A 14,444-nucleotide genomic window follows, 5' to 3' on the forward strand; every position below is an offset into this window, starting at 1 on the left:
TAAATGTATGTGTGAAAGTGTATAAACTTTATGTATAAAGTTGTGTGTATATGGCAAATATGTTGACTGAATCTTTTCGATTTTGACATCAGGACTTTGTGTTCTATGCACCACGACTGCGAATCAACAAGCGCATCCTGGCTCTGTGTATGGGCAACCATGAGTTGTACATGAGGAGGAGGAAGCCTGACACAATTGAGGTGCAGCAGATGAAGGCTCAGGCCAGAGAAGAAAAACACCAGAAACAGATAGAGAGGTGACAAATAACACTTTATATGCCATAATTTACATAAACTTTCTATGGTTTAATTTTATGCTCTTCATAGTTTTTTTTTTTTTTTTTTACAAAATTAAAATGAAATGCAAATGCTTAAATTATCAATTGTGCAAACACAATTGTAGTTCCCTTTTAGTCAGTACACTACGAGTTATGTCAGTACTGACAAAATGGGGGTTTCGCTTAAGCCTAGTTCAGACTGCATGATTTTCAAACTCGTCGGGTCACTACTTTTTTCACACTGCATGACTATCTGGGGTATCATTCAGTCACTGCAGTGTTCACACTAACCGATGGTTTGAGGACAGAGGATTTCACACTGCATGACTGAATCGTCTAACCAATGGTTTGATGACAGAGGAGTTCACACTGCATGACTGAACAAGAGGCCGACAACTCTCTCTCTCCGGTGCGCAAACTAAGTTTCCCAACTACACGTGCGATGTGACAAGTAAACAACGCGAGATCACACGTGCGTCAGACCGGAGTTCTCGCGTGGGACTTAGAATTGTTATTAAAAATGATAAACTGCACAAAGTTTGCTTCAAAATGTATGTGCAGAGAAAAAGAAAAAAGATTATGGTGAAATAAATTGTTGGAGAGACAGAGGGATCCAGGATTGTGTTTTGCAAAGACAGTTTGAGGTAAATAAACAATTTTTTAATGTGCTGCTGCTGTGGCTGGATGTGCAAATGTTTGGCCGTTGTTTCTGTTTGATTGAATTGTAAATATATCTATTAAAATACTGATATTCTGCTCTATAACTCCTCCCTGAACCCCCTGCTGCCCTGTATCTCACTCTTTCATTGGCTGTCGGTCATCGCCGATGTAATTTTCAGTCAGAACGCAGTTCACACAGCAGGAGTTTCAATCCCTGACAGGTCCAGATATTTAACATGCCAAATATCTCTCGGGCGTCTGCGACTCATCGGCGATTCTCTCTGATTGCGTCTTTGATCATTTAGACTGCCTGATTGTCACTCGCGTGCATGAGCACCAATTTGCCTATGATCTCGGCATTTGTAGGCGATTTCACAAAACCTGTCAGCGACTCAAAATCGGGGAAAAAATCCGGCAGTGTGAACTAGGCTTTAGTAAGCCAGCTGCCTTCAATCTCAATCAAAACTATCCAATGACATGAAAATGGCATGGGTCTGCGGAATTTGCCTAATGCAACCCCGCCCCACTGCATAGCAGTCACACATTTATGTTTCTGCTTCGGAGCCGAGTACTACTTGCCTTCCTAAGCGTTGTATCTCTTCAAGACAAGTGTCTCCCCTGAGTGTTGGTGTGATGGCCCATTCTAGCGAGTCCCGCATTCCTGTTAATCTGTGCAGTGGTCTGTATAGGTCTGTGTGTTCTCCCTGGGCGTCTGAGCACTCTGCCTGAGTAAAACTCCTCTCTAAAAGGGCTGCACATGGCGCGTCTTTTTAAAGATGTTTCGCCCGTGCATGAGCGCGGTTTGGCGTGCTTGGGCCTTGCGCACCAAGCACACATTCATGGATGCGTCATATTCTCACTGCGGGAACATGACCATCGCAGTGCTGTGCCCTGCAACGCTTCCAAGCCCTGCTCAAGGACAGGCACGTACTTGGCCGGTCAGACAACACGGCAACAGTAGCGTACATCAACCGCCAAGGTGGTCTACGCTCCCGCCGCATGTCGCAACTCGCCCGCCACCTCTTGTTATGGAGCCAGAAACATTTGAGGTCGCTTCGTGCCATTTATGTCCCCGGGGAACTAAACTGTGTGGCCGACGAGCTGTCGCAGTTTCAGCCTGTGCCGGGGGAATGGCGGCTCCATCCCCAGGCAGTCCAGCTGATATGGGCCCTGTTCGGCGACACACAGATAGATCTGTTTGCCTCCCACGACTCCTCCCATTGCTGCTGGTACTATTCCCTGACTGAGGGGACCCTCGGCACAGATGCACTAGTGCACAGCTGGCCACGGGGCCTACGAAAATATGTGTTTCCCCCAGTAAGCCTTCTCGCACAGCTCCTGTGCAAGATCAGGGAGGACAAGGAGGAGGTCCTAATGGTCGCCCTGTTCTGGCCCGGCCGGACCTGGTTCTCCGGACTCATGCTCCTTGCGACAGCACCTCCCTGGCCTATTCCTCTGAGGACGGACCTCCTTTCTCAGAGAGGGGGCACTGTATGGCACCCGTGTCCTGACCCGTGGAACCTCCACGTATGGCTCCTGGATGGGACGCGGCAGGTTTGAGAAGCCTACCACTTCCGGTGGTCGCTACCATCCCTTCAGCCTTGTCCACGAGAAAGGCCTACACTTTGAAGTTGAACTTTTTCGCCACCTGGTGTGCTTCTCGAGAAGATCCACCAAATCTCCAATCCCTTTCGAGCCACTGCAGGCAGTGTAGCTTAAGTTCCTGTCTATGAGACACTCCTCGTTGCTCTGGCTTCGATCATGAGGGTAGGGGACCTGCAGGCATTTTCGGTCGACGAAGCATGCCTGGAATTCGGGCCGGCTAACTCACGTTATCCTGAGACCCCGGCCTGGATATGTGCCCAAGGTTCCTACCACTCTCGTCAGGGACCAGGTAGTGAACCTGCAAGCGCTGCCCTTGGAGGAGGCAGACCCAGCCTTGGCACTTCTCTGTCCAGTACACGCCCTTTGCACTTACGTGGACAGGACGTGGTGCTTTAAGACCTTTGACCAGCTCTTTTTCTGTTACGGAAGGAAGTAGAAAGGGAAGGCTCTCCCCAAGCAGAGGCTGTCTCACTGGATACTGGATGCCATTGTCTTGGCTTTCCAGGTTTAGGGCTTGCCATGCCCCCTTGGGGTCAAAGCACACTCCACTTGGAGCGTAGCTCCCTCTTGGGCTTTAGCGCATGGCGCCTTGCTGACAGACATTTGTAGAGCTGCAGGCTGGGCGACACCGAAACACATTCACCAGGTTTTTATAATCTGCGAGTGGAGCCTGTGTCCTCTTGTATAATCACCCCAGATGGCCAGTGACTGGACACACGCTGGTGTCTTCGCTTGCTGCGCCATTCCCCTCCAGAGACGGCCCGGATACGTGCGTTTACGTTCACTCAGGTGAGCCTCCCCGAAGGCCCTGAGTTCCTCCAGCACTGTTGACGCCGGCACCAGAGTGCATGCCCAAATGGTCCTTGCTCTGGTGTCAGGTTAGGTGCTCATGTGCACGGTTCCCCCGTTGGCCAACCGTCACATGTATTCTCCAAAGTAAGTCTCCTTGAACGCATGTCTTCCCTTGGCAAGACCCTTGCCACCCCTGTGGTTGAAAAACTTTTCCACCTGCGGCTGGATACTCCAGGTTCTTCCGTATGCACCCATATGTGGGTCATACGTGTTTTCCCAAGTCCTCATTACGGGTAGGCACTCTGATTGCATTTCTCCAAGTGGGATATGCCTCCCAGTGTACCTTGGTAGCTGAGCCAGTCCCTTGTCATGTTAAACTCTGAGGCAGGGTGCACAGGTCAGCCCAGGATGCTGGAAGACTGTCGCTGTGGTGTGATTAGACTGGGACCCCCATTTCGTCAGTACTGATGTAACTCATAGTGTACTGGCTGAAAGGGAACATCTCGGTTACGTATGTAACCCTCGTTCCCTGAAGGAAGGGAACGGAGACGTTACATCCCCATGCCACATCCGCTGTACTGCTGGTATGGCCAGGGCGGTTGGCCTCAGCTCCTCAGCAGGTAACATAAATGCATGACTGCTATGCAACACTGTTTATACCCACGCAGTGGGGCGGGGTTGCATTAGGCAAATTCTACAGACCCATGACATTTTCATGTCATTGGATCGTTTTGATTGAGATTGAAGGCAGCTGGCTTTCTAAGCGAAACCCCCATTTCATCAGTACTGACGAAACGTCTTCATTCCCTTCCTTTAGGGAACGAGGGTTACATATGTATTTCATAAACTACATATATATATATATATATATATATATGCGTTATATATGATATATATATATATATATATATATATATATATATATATATATATATATATATATATATATATATATATATATATATTGTGACAGGGTGAAGAAGCACACGACACAGGATGGCAGGTGAATTCCCCGAAGATTGGATTTTATTTGTGGTTTAAGTGCTCTCTTAAGTGATGTGTGTCCGTGCTCCTTCTTCCGTGGTGGGGGCTGGCCGTCACACGCTGCTTTCTGGGGGAATAAACAGAGACAACAGTTAGCATGAGTCTTCTGCCTGAGCCTGACAGACCTGCGAAAGCTGACCACATCCGGGAAAGACCATCGGTGTTGCTGTTGGCCGTCCCGGCTCGATGTTGTACGGTGAAGTTGCAGTCCTGGAGTGCCAGGAACCACCGCATCACCCTGGCATTCGTCTCCTTGGCTCGGGCCATTCATTGTAGCGGGGCATGGTCGGTGGTCAGGGTGAAGTGGCGGCCGAGGAGGTAATACCTGAGCTCCAGGACTGCCCACTTGACGGCCAACGCTTCCCTTTCCATGGTCGCATAGCGCTGTTCTGCTGGGGTCAGCTTTCAGCTTATGTAGAGCACCGGGTGTTCCTCACCGTCGGTGAACTGGGAGAGGACGGCTCCCAACCCGGTGTCGGATGTGTCCATCTGCAACAGGAAGGGGCTATTTAAGTCGGGGGCTCGGAGCACCGGTGCCGAGGTGAGGGCCGTCTTGATGCGGTGGACCGCTGCCTCTGCCTCGGCGTTCCAGGGAATCTTCTCCAGCTGCCCCTTCCTGGTCAGGTCTGTCAGGGGAGAGGCTAAGGAGTAAAAGTCAGGGATAAAGCACCGATAGTAACCCGCCAACCCCAAAAAGGCCCGTACCTGTGTCTTGGTGGCTGGACGAGGAGCGGAGAGAATCGCGGTGACCTTCTTCTCTTGGGGCCGGATCAACCCCCGTCCCACCTGATAGCCCAGGTACTTGGCCTCAGCGAGTCCTAGGGGACACTTCCGGGGTTGGCGGTCAGCCCAGCCCGACGTAGCTCCGACAGCACCCTCCGCAGTAGATCCAGGTGGTCCTCCCACGTCTCTGAGTGGATCACGACTTCATCCAGATAAGCCGCCGCATATGCTTGGTGTGGCCGGAGTAGCACGTCCATGAGCCATTGGAAGGTGGCGGGTGCCCCGTGCAGGCCGAAGGGGAGGACGCGATAATGCCAGTGTCCGCTCGGGGTCAAGAAGGCCGTCTTCTGCTTGGCCTGTTCGGAGAGGGGTACCTGCCAGTAGCCCTTGGTGAGGTCGAGGGTGGATATGTACTGCGCCCTCCCCAGGCGGTCCAACAGCTCATCCACCCGGGGCATTGGGTATCCGTCGAACTCAGAGACTTAATTTAGGCGGCGGAAGTCATTACAGAAGCGGAAGGTGCCATTGGGCTTTGGGACCATCACGATCGGGCTGGACCATGAGCTGCGGGATGGTTCGATGACCCCTAACTTCAGCATCTCCTGTGCCTCCGCCTCGATGGTGTGTCACCAAGCCTCAGGAACCCGGTAGGGTGGCTGCCGAACAACAACTCCTGGTGGTGTTCGGACGTCATGCTCTAGGACGTGGGTCCGCCTGGGCCGAGGGGAGAATACCACAGAAAACTGACTGACCAGGTGATGCAGCTCTGACTTTTGGGCCGCCGACAGCTGAGGGCGGGGGATCCGTGAACGCGGAGAGTTTGGGTCCGGTCCCGACCCAGCGTTTCAGGACGTTCACATGGTACAATTGGTCAGCCTTCCTCTTCCTGGGCTGCCGGATCCGGTAGGTGACGGGACCGACCCTCTCGGTGACTGTGAATGGGCCCTGCCAGGTGGCCAGAAACTTGCAGGTGGCGGTGGGGACCAGGACCAATACGCTCTCTGATCGGCGAGAGCCCGATGCGCCCCAGAATCTCTTTTTTTAGTTCAGCATACGAAGTACCCTGCGCAGGGGAAAGCGCAATGTATGCTCGCTGGGCTTCCCCTGTCAGCAGCGGGGCGACAATGTGTGCCCACTCGTCCTCAGGCCAAGCCTCACGGGTGGCGATGGTTTCAAACATCTCCAGATACATCGCCACATCATCGTTTGCTGTCATCCTTGTTAGCAGTTGGGTTGCCTGGATGCGAGGGTCAGGCAGCGGAGCGCGTTGGGCAGCCGTCGTGCGGAGCGTGAGCAGCTCCCGCTCTGTGTTATCTTGCCGGGAGGCCATGTGCTCCATGATCTGCTGCTGACGGATGCTCACCTCGGTGAGGTGCTTCAACAGTTCCTCCATCGCTGCAGGGAGGAGCGCCACCTGGGGAAACAGAAAGGACCAGTGAGTTTTTGTTGAATGTGCGCCGCGGAAAAACCAAGGAAAAAAAACTCCAATACGAAAAAAAACCTCCAGGGAAAAAAAACCCCACTCCACGTGAAAACCTGGTGTTGGTGACTTCTTCACTCTTCTGCCCGCATTCTCCACCAGTGTGACGGGGTGAAGAAGCACACGACGCAGGATGGCAGGTGAATTCCCCGAAGGGTAGATTTTATTTGTGGTTTTGATAATAAAAGTGAAGGTGTGGCGTGAAGAGTGCTCTGTGCTCGGCGTGTCTCTTTCTCTCTTTCCCTCTTAAGTGCTCGCGGTGATGTGGGTCCGTGCTCCTTCTTGGTGGGGGCTGGCCGTCACACACTGCTTTCTGGGGGAATAAACGGAGACAACATTAGGCCGACCCTGCGTTCCAATTCGCATACTATCCATCCTAAATAGTATTCGAAAATAGAATTAGTATGTCCCAAATTGTAGTATGTTGAAAAGAGTATTCCAAAGATTCCCGGATGGTTTACTATTTCCGGTCCGAATACACAGTATGGATCGATGGGCACTCTAACGGCTGATATTGCCCACAACCCATTGCGAGTTGGACGAGGATTCGATTAGAACTACAAACGCGGATAAAAAGCGTTCAAAAACTACAAACATGACGGATGTGCGAGTCCGACGTTTAAGTAGAGAAGTTTAGATAAAGGGGTTTGAGTGACCCTATCAATATTTAACCTGACAAAAATATATTTATTCAGTGTTGTCCATATTATATTTCACCTACAGCAGCATTGTGAACTTTTGTAATGACACGTTTGGCCATTAACTTTTAAATGCATCATTATATTTAAACTGCAAACACATGAGGAGAGTCTCTGCATTAAAGACCCACAAATGGCAGATCAACGAGCGGCTACATTTCTCTCCGATACGGTAGGAGATTAAACTGAATGTGAAGGATTTGAACTGTGACGAATCTGACGATGATTGACAGGGCAGATAAAGGTGACGTAACTAAGCGACAGAGTCCGTTAAAGATGGCGAAGTAGTATGTCCCGAAGCTTGCATACTTTTCTGCTACACACTCAAAAGTATATACTTTTTCTTCACAAAAAGAGTACATACTTTTAGGACGTAGTATAAGTAGGCGAATTGGGACGCAGCACGAGTCTTCTGGAGACATCTCTCACCTCTCTGGTTGTTTGTCGGCTTTATGAAGCCGCTCGCTGATTGGGTGCAGATGTGGCGGCTCAGCCCGTGATGAGCGTGTACAGGTGTGACGGCCTTGTTTTCAGGGTGACGCTGATGAGCGCTCGGGACACTTGTCACAATATATATATATATATATATATATATATATATATATATATATATATATATATATATATACAGTCTTGTTCAAAATAATAGCAGTACAATGTGACTAACCAGAATAATCAAGGTTTTTAGTATATTTTTTATTGCTACGTGGCAAACAAGTTACCAGTAGGTTCAGTAGATTCTCAGAAAACAAACAAGACCCAGCATTCATGATATGCACGCTCTTAAGGCTGTGCAATTGGGCAATTAGTTGAAAGGGGTGTGTTCAAAAAAATAACAGTGTCTACCTTTGACTGTACAAACTCAAAACTATTTGTACAAACATTTTTTTTTTCTGGGATTTAGCAATCCTGTGAATCACTAAACTAATATTTAGTTGTATGACCACAGTTTTTTAAAACTGCTTGACATCTGTGTGGCATGGAGTCAACCAACTTGTGGCACCTCTCAGCTGTTATTCCACTCCATGATTCTTTAACAACATTCCACAATTAATTCACATTTCTTGGTTTTGCTTCAGAAACAGCATTTTTGATATCACCCCACAAGTTCTCAATTGGATTAAGGTCTGGAGATTGGGCTGGCCACTACATAACATTAATTTTGTTGGTTTGGAACCAAGACTTTGCCCGTTTACTAGTGTGTTTTGGGTCATTGTCTTGTTGAAACAACCGTTTCAAGGGCATGTCCTCTTCAGCATAGGGCAACATGACCTCTTCAAGTATTTTAACATATGCAAACTGATCCATGATCTCTGGTATGCGATAAATAGGCCCAACACCATAGTAGGAGAAACATGCCCATATCATAATGCTTGCACCTCCATGCTTCACTATCTTCACTGTGTACTGTGGCTTGAATTCAGAGTTTGGGGGTAGTCTCCCAAACTGCCTGTGGCCCTTGGACCCAAAAAGAACAATTTTACTCTCATCAGTCCACAAAATGTTCCTCCATTTCTCTTTAGGCCAGTTGATGTGTTCTTTGGCAAATTGTAACCTCTAATGCACATGCCTTTTTTTTAACAGAGGGACTTTGTGGGGGATTCTTGAAAATAGATTAGCTTTACACAGACGTCTTCTAACTGTCACAGTACTTACAGGTAACTCCAGACTGTCTTTGATCATCCTGGAGGTGATCATTGGCTGAGCCTTTGCCATTCTGGTTATTCTTTTATCCATTTTAATGGTTGTCTTCCGTTTTCTTCCACGTCTCTCTGGTTTTGCTCTCCATTTTAAGGCATTGGAGATAATTTTAGCTGAACAGCCTATCATTTTTTGCACCTCTTTATAGGTTTTCCCCTCTCTAATCAACTTTTTAATCAAAATACGCTGTTCTTCTGAACAATGTCTTGAACGACCCATTTTCCTCAGCTTTCAAATGCATGTTCAACAAGTGTTGGCTTCATCCTTAAATAGGGGCCACCTGATTCACACCTGTTTCTTCACAAAATTGATGACCTCAGTGATTGAATGCCACACTGCTATTTTTTTGAACACACCCCTTTCAACTAATTCAACTAATTGCCCAATTGCACAGCCTTAAGAGCGTGCATATCATGAATGCTGGGTCTCATTTGTTTTCTGAGAATCTACTGAACCTACTGGTAACTTGTTTGCCACGTAGCAATAAAAAATATACTAAAAACCTTGATTATTCTGGTTAGTCACATTGTACTGCTATTATTTTGAACAAGACTGTATATATATATATATATATATATATATTAGTGGTGTAACGATACGCGTATTCGTATTGAACCGTTCGGTACGAGGCTTTCGGTTCGGTACGCGGTACGCATTATGTACCGAACGGTTCTTGGACTAATTAATTAGATTTGGAAAATAAAAAAGTGTGTGAAATATAATAATATGCGTTCAACAAGGTAGCCCAATAACCAAAACGACATAACAGGCAATGCCCCTGACACCGCCGAAGTGAGAAAAAAAAACCCACCAAATATGTTTTAGGCTGCTGAGTCAGGTGCTCGCTTACTCAGTAGGCTACGCGCTGAATGCTCGTGGCAAAATGGCAATTGCGTTTAACAAACCAGAAATAGAAGATCCTCCAATAACCAACAGGTCTGGTGTTTGGGTGAACTTTGGATTTTTGGTAAGCTATGATGGTGTTGGCAAGATTGATGGATTAAAAAACAACGGTATGTCGCATTTGCTGATGGTACAGCAGCGGGAATAATTCATGTCATGTCAATCAAAGCCGACAACAAGACGATCTTGTTGTCTTTACGCCGACAACAAGACGATAAAAAGGAGAAACAGCCACAAACTATCCCACAAACTATCCCCGCAGCATTTAGACAGACATTTCCAACTTATTCAAATGGCAAAAGACATCACCGCGGCGAGTGGTCCATTTATAGCCGCGGATATGAGACCTAACGCCCGTTTCACACATACTCCGTCTGCAGTGCGTGTGCGGTGCGTATTTTTTTCCGTACCCATGTTAACGGATGACAGCTTTCAAACTGCACGCGGATGCTGTCCGTCAGTCTGTTCCAGGTGCGTTGCGTCTGCAGCAGTGCACGGATCGTTTTCGTACCGAGTCTAATTTTTGCTGCGCTGCGTTGCTGCATTAAAGTGGTAGAACATTGTTCGCATTAAAATAAACATGTACTGACGCTAAAATCTAGTAATTTCACCACAGATGCATATCATTTAAAATATACTCTTGTTTCAAAGTCAACACATGGCTTTTTTTTTCTCAAGTAAAGCAACAAAACGACACCTTACCTGGCATTTAGGTTAAAAAAAAGTGCCATAATGGAGAGCACTCCTACTTTCTTTGGAGGTGAAAAGTAAAGTTCTTTTTGACCTGCAGGATTTCTTTTAAAAGGGTGTAAAAACGAAAGTAAAGACTAGAGTCGGCTGTTTTTGAATAGACTATTGTAAGTTTCTAATTTAAAATGTTTGTGATTTAAGGCTATAACCTATGTTTAAATGTTTTGCCACTTGTGTGAGCTAAATCTAAAGTATATAAATATAAGTAAATGAATTTAATAAAATGTTGTTTAAATGTATAGCCTAGGCTAAGTAACCTGACTTCTATTAAAGAGTAAACAAAGAGAATTGGAATTCTGACGAGGCATGTTCAGTAAAAACGTTTGGATTTAAATAAAAAATAATGAATAAATGCTGTGTTTGTGGTATGCAACAGCGGATCAGTTGCGGACTGCAAACGCAGCATATGTAAAGCACTACAGGGTGTGGGGCTCCTGCAACGCAACACGCACCGCACACGCACTGCAGACGGAGTATGTGTGAAACGGGAGTTAATGTAAAGAGCTAATATCTTATTCCTGTAACTACATAGAAGATGGGTAAAATCATACAACAACAAAAAATCATACTTTGTTAGTTTTAATAAAATAATAATAAAAAAAGGTAATTTCTGCCAATTTTTTCTTTTTGCTGTATCTAAAACATACCGAACCGTACCGAACCGAACCGTGACACCAGTGTATCGTATCGAACCGAACCGTGAATTTTGTGAACCGTTACACCCCTAATATATATATATATATATATATATAAATCCCAATGATGCAAACCTGTCACCTTTCTGGTGAAAATCGCTATTTTCAACAACAACAAAAAAAGAAGGTAATTTGTGTGATTTCTGCAGCTCCTATTAGCTTTTGAAAGGAGGATGGGCTGTGATGGGAGGTTTGCCAACAATCAATGACACGAGAGCCATGCCTTTTGAGTTTAAGCCTAAAAGAACTTCTAGTTTCAGTGCTTGAAGCCTGGTGCTGTTTTTTGACACACTAGCAGGATATGATCCAGTGTTTTTAGTGTCTTGGAGTGGCGAAATTGTAACGCATAACCATCTTACCAAAATTTGTAATGAGAATTTTTTTTAAAAGCTGTTTTAAAGCAAATAAAATGTTTTCTGACCCTCCCAGGGCTCCTAACCTGCCATAGCTGCCCTCGGCTCCTGACCTGCCATAGAGGTCCCCCAGCCCATCTGTCCTAGTGCCCCCACCTCTAGGACTCAAGGTTGCTCAACCCCTCCCCTCCCCTATTAGACTTCTATGGCGCGAGGATGCACCAACTGGGAGGGGGGAGTAATGTTACATGTATGGTCTACATTTGTGTTTTTGCCCCTGTACTTCCTGGTTGCAGTTGTCACATGTGCTGTTTCCCACCACTTTTCCCTTGTCATAGCAACCTTCGTTAGTTTAGTCCCATTCAGCTGTGTCTAGTTAATTATCTTCTGTCCCCTGCCCCCCTCGTTATTCTGTCATCAGTGTTTAAGTTATTGTCATTCGCGTGCACGAGCACCGATTTGCCTATGATCTCGAGCATTTGTCGCCGATTTTATAAAACCCGTCGGTGACTCAAAATCGGGGCAAAAATCGAGCAGTGTGAACTAGGCTTAAGTTCATACTCGTTTGGTCACTCTTTGTCTGGTTTTGCGTTATACTACAGTGCTTTGTTCTGTTTTGAGTCTGATTTAACTAAAGCCTGTTTTGTTTGGAAGTCCTGGATCATCTCTGATCACACATAAGACACACATCAAAAATAAGATGTTTACATTGAGGATAGATAAAGATTGCAAAAATATTATTGGCCAAAAAGTATGAACGTAAACATTTCTAAAAAGTTACTACGGTTGGTATTGCTATTAAAATGGATGTTGTGATTTATTCAACCTCATGCCATTTCAAACCGATAAGAGTTTCAGAACACTAAAGAACATATTTTCATTATTCTCATAATTGTCATGCTTCAAAAATTTCATAAATCCAAATTAATTGAGTTGTTGAATTTTAGTTTTTTAACTTTTTGAAGCGTGATCATTTTTGTTACATAGACTTTCATTGCTATGCTAAACTATTTTCTAATTCAATTTTCTCTGAAGGTTAGCGATTTTTAGGTTTTTTTGTTTAAATCAAATTTGAATGCGTCCTTCTCTGTCTCCATCAGAGCTCAGCTTGAGAATGAGAAGAAGAAACGAGAGCATGCAGAAAAGGAGAAGGAGAGAATAGAGCGGGAAAAGGATGAGTTAATTGAGAGACTGAGGCAGATTGAGGAACAGACGATAAAAGCACAGAAAGGTATAAACGTATCTGGACTTCACTCATGGTTTTTCTCGCCCTCCCATTCCCTATAATGCCGGGAAATAGAATAAAACAAATGGTTTTGCTTCAGGGCTTAAATTTTATATTTGACGACTAACACACTTTTTTTCTTTTCTTTTTTTAACACTTAATGCATGTCCCTGTTACAGTGTATTTGTACATTTAAATACAGAGTAATATTAATTAACTACATTGAAATGTACAGGTAGATGGAAAGACTGCTAGGCATTGCTCGGGGTTGCACCTCCTCCGGTGCCCTGCAGGGTCATCAGCCAGGAACCACCGTTCCCCAACGTTTCGCTCCTTTGACCCTGGAATGTCTCCTGGAGGCGGAGCAGTGACAGGGACGTCTCCCTGTTACCCCCTGCAGCTGATAGGTGTTACTCTCTGCAGCTGTTGTCAGGGTTAGTTGTTTTTTTCCCCAGCTCTTGTCTTTCCTCCTCAGCCAAAGCCAAAATCTGCCCTTCTCGGCCTCCTCTGCTAACTCTTTAGTTACCTTCTTTAGGTTCCCTCCGGTCACTCCTACGTCCCTCAGGATGTAGTTGACAGCCCCATGTAGCCTCAGCATCCAACCTCTAATGCATAGATGGTGGTCTTCCAGCCCACCTCCCGGCACTCAGCAGCCAGTTCTGAGTACTTGGCCTTTTTACGTTCGTAGGTGGCCTCCATCCCCTCCTCTGCTGGTATTGTGAACACAATGAGGAGCACAGCCTTTGCCTTGGAGGACCACACCACTATGTCAGGGTGGAGAGATTTAGAAGTGATCTCAACCGGGAACCGGAGCTGTTTATCGTGGTCGACTCTCATGTTCCACTCCTAATCAGGGGAAAACGGCCTAGATGTTTCTCTTGGCCTGATGTTTCTTCTCCCCCAGACTTCCATGGCAAAGCTGATTCGGTTCTCTGCTGGTGAAACCTGTTTGCTTTCCTGTCGACGTCCCTCCAGCACCTCGGCTAGCTTTCTCAGGACATAGTCGTGGCACCATATATAGCATCCCTGGGAGAGCACAGTCTTACAGCCTGAAAAGATGTGCTGGAGGCTTGCGTTAAGGGTACAAATACTTCGTTACTTTACTTAAGTACATTTTTTACGTATCTGTACTTTACTTAAGTAGAATAAATAGTGCATGCTTTTTACTTTTACTTCGTTACATTTTACAGCAAATATTTTACTTTCTACTCCACTACATTTCTACAACGTTTCGTTACATTTTCTGATCAGTTTCAGGGCTCGAGATTAAGGCTTGCCCAGATAATAATATATAATGTACGTTATAGGCTAACGTTAATGAATTGACGGTTGCGCTGTTGAGGCTCGCGCAGCCTCTCAAGGAGAAATGGAAACAAATCAGCCCCGCTCACACAAAGAAACTCAGTAACATACTGCATTAAAAATTCAAAATGTTTAGTTTTTATATTTTATAACAGTTAAAAAAAACATAACCAACGAGTGTAGTTTTCCTGAATACCATCACAACAGAAAATGTGACACTGATTTCATTTGACAGT

At 46.0% G+C, this 14,444-nt stretch overlaps 1 protein-coding gene across 1 annotated transcript in view; it reads left to right on the forward strand.

The window, feature by feature from the left end:
* The window catches only part of LOC137073264 (radixin-like), a 666,127-nt gene that overhangs the window by 444,122 nt on the left and 207,561 nt on the right, over positions 1-14,444 (forward strand). The window contains exons 10-11 of the mRNA XM_067441577.1: positions 93-256; positions 12,782-12,912. Of these exons, the coding sequence (XP_067297678.1) occupies positions 93-256; positions 12,782-12,912 (295 nt within the window). The remainder of the gene's footprint in view (positions 1-92; positions 257-12,781; positions 12,913-14,444) is intronic.

This window comes from Pseudorasbora parva, chromosome 4 (genome assembly GCF_024679245.1).
Source record: "Pseudorasbora parva isolate DD20220531a chromosome 4, ASM2467924v1, whole genome shotgun sequence".
Lineage (NCBI taxonomy): Eukaryota > Metazoa > Chordata > Actinopteri > Cypriniformes > Gobionidae > Pseudorasbora > Pseudorasbora parva.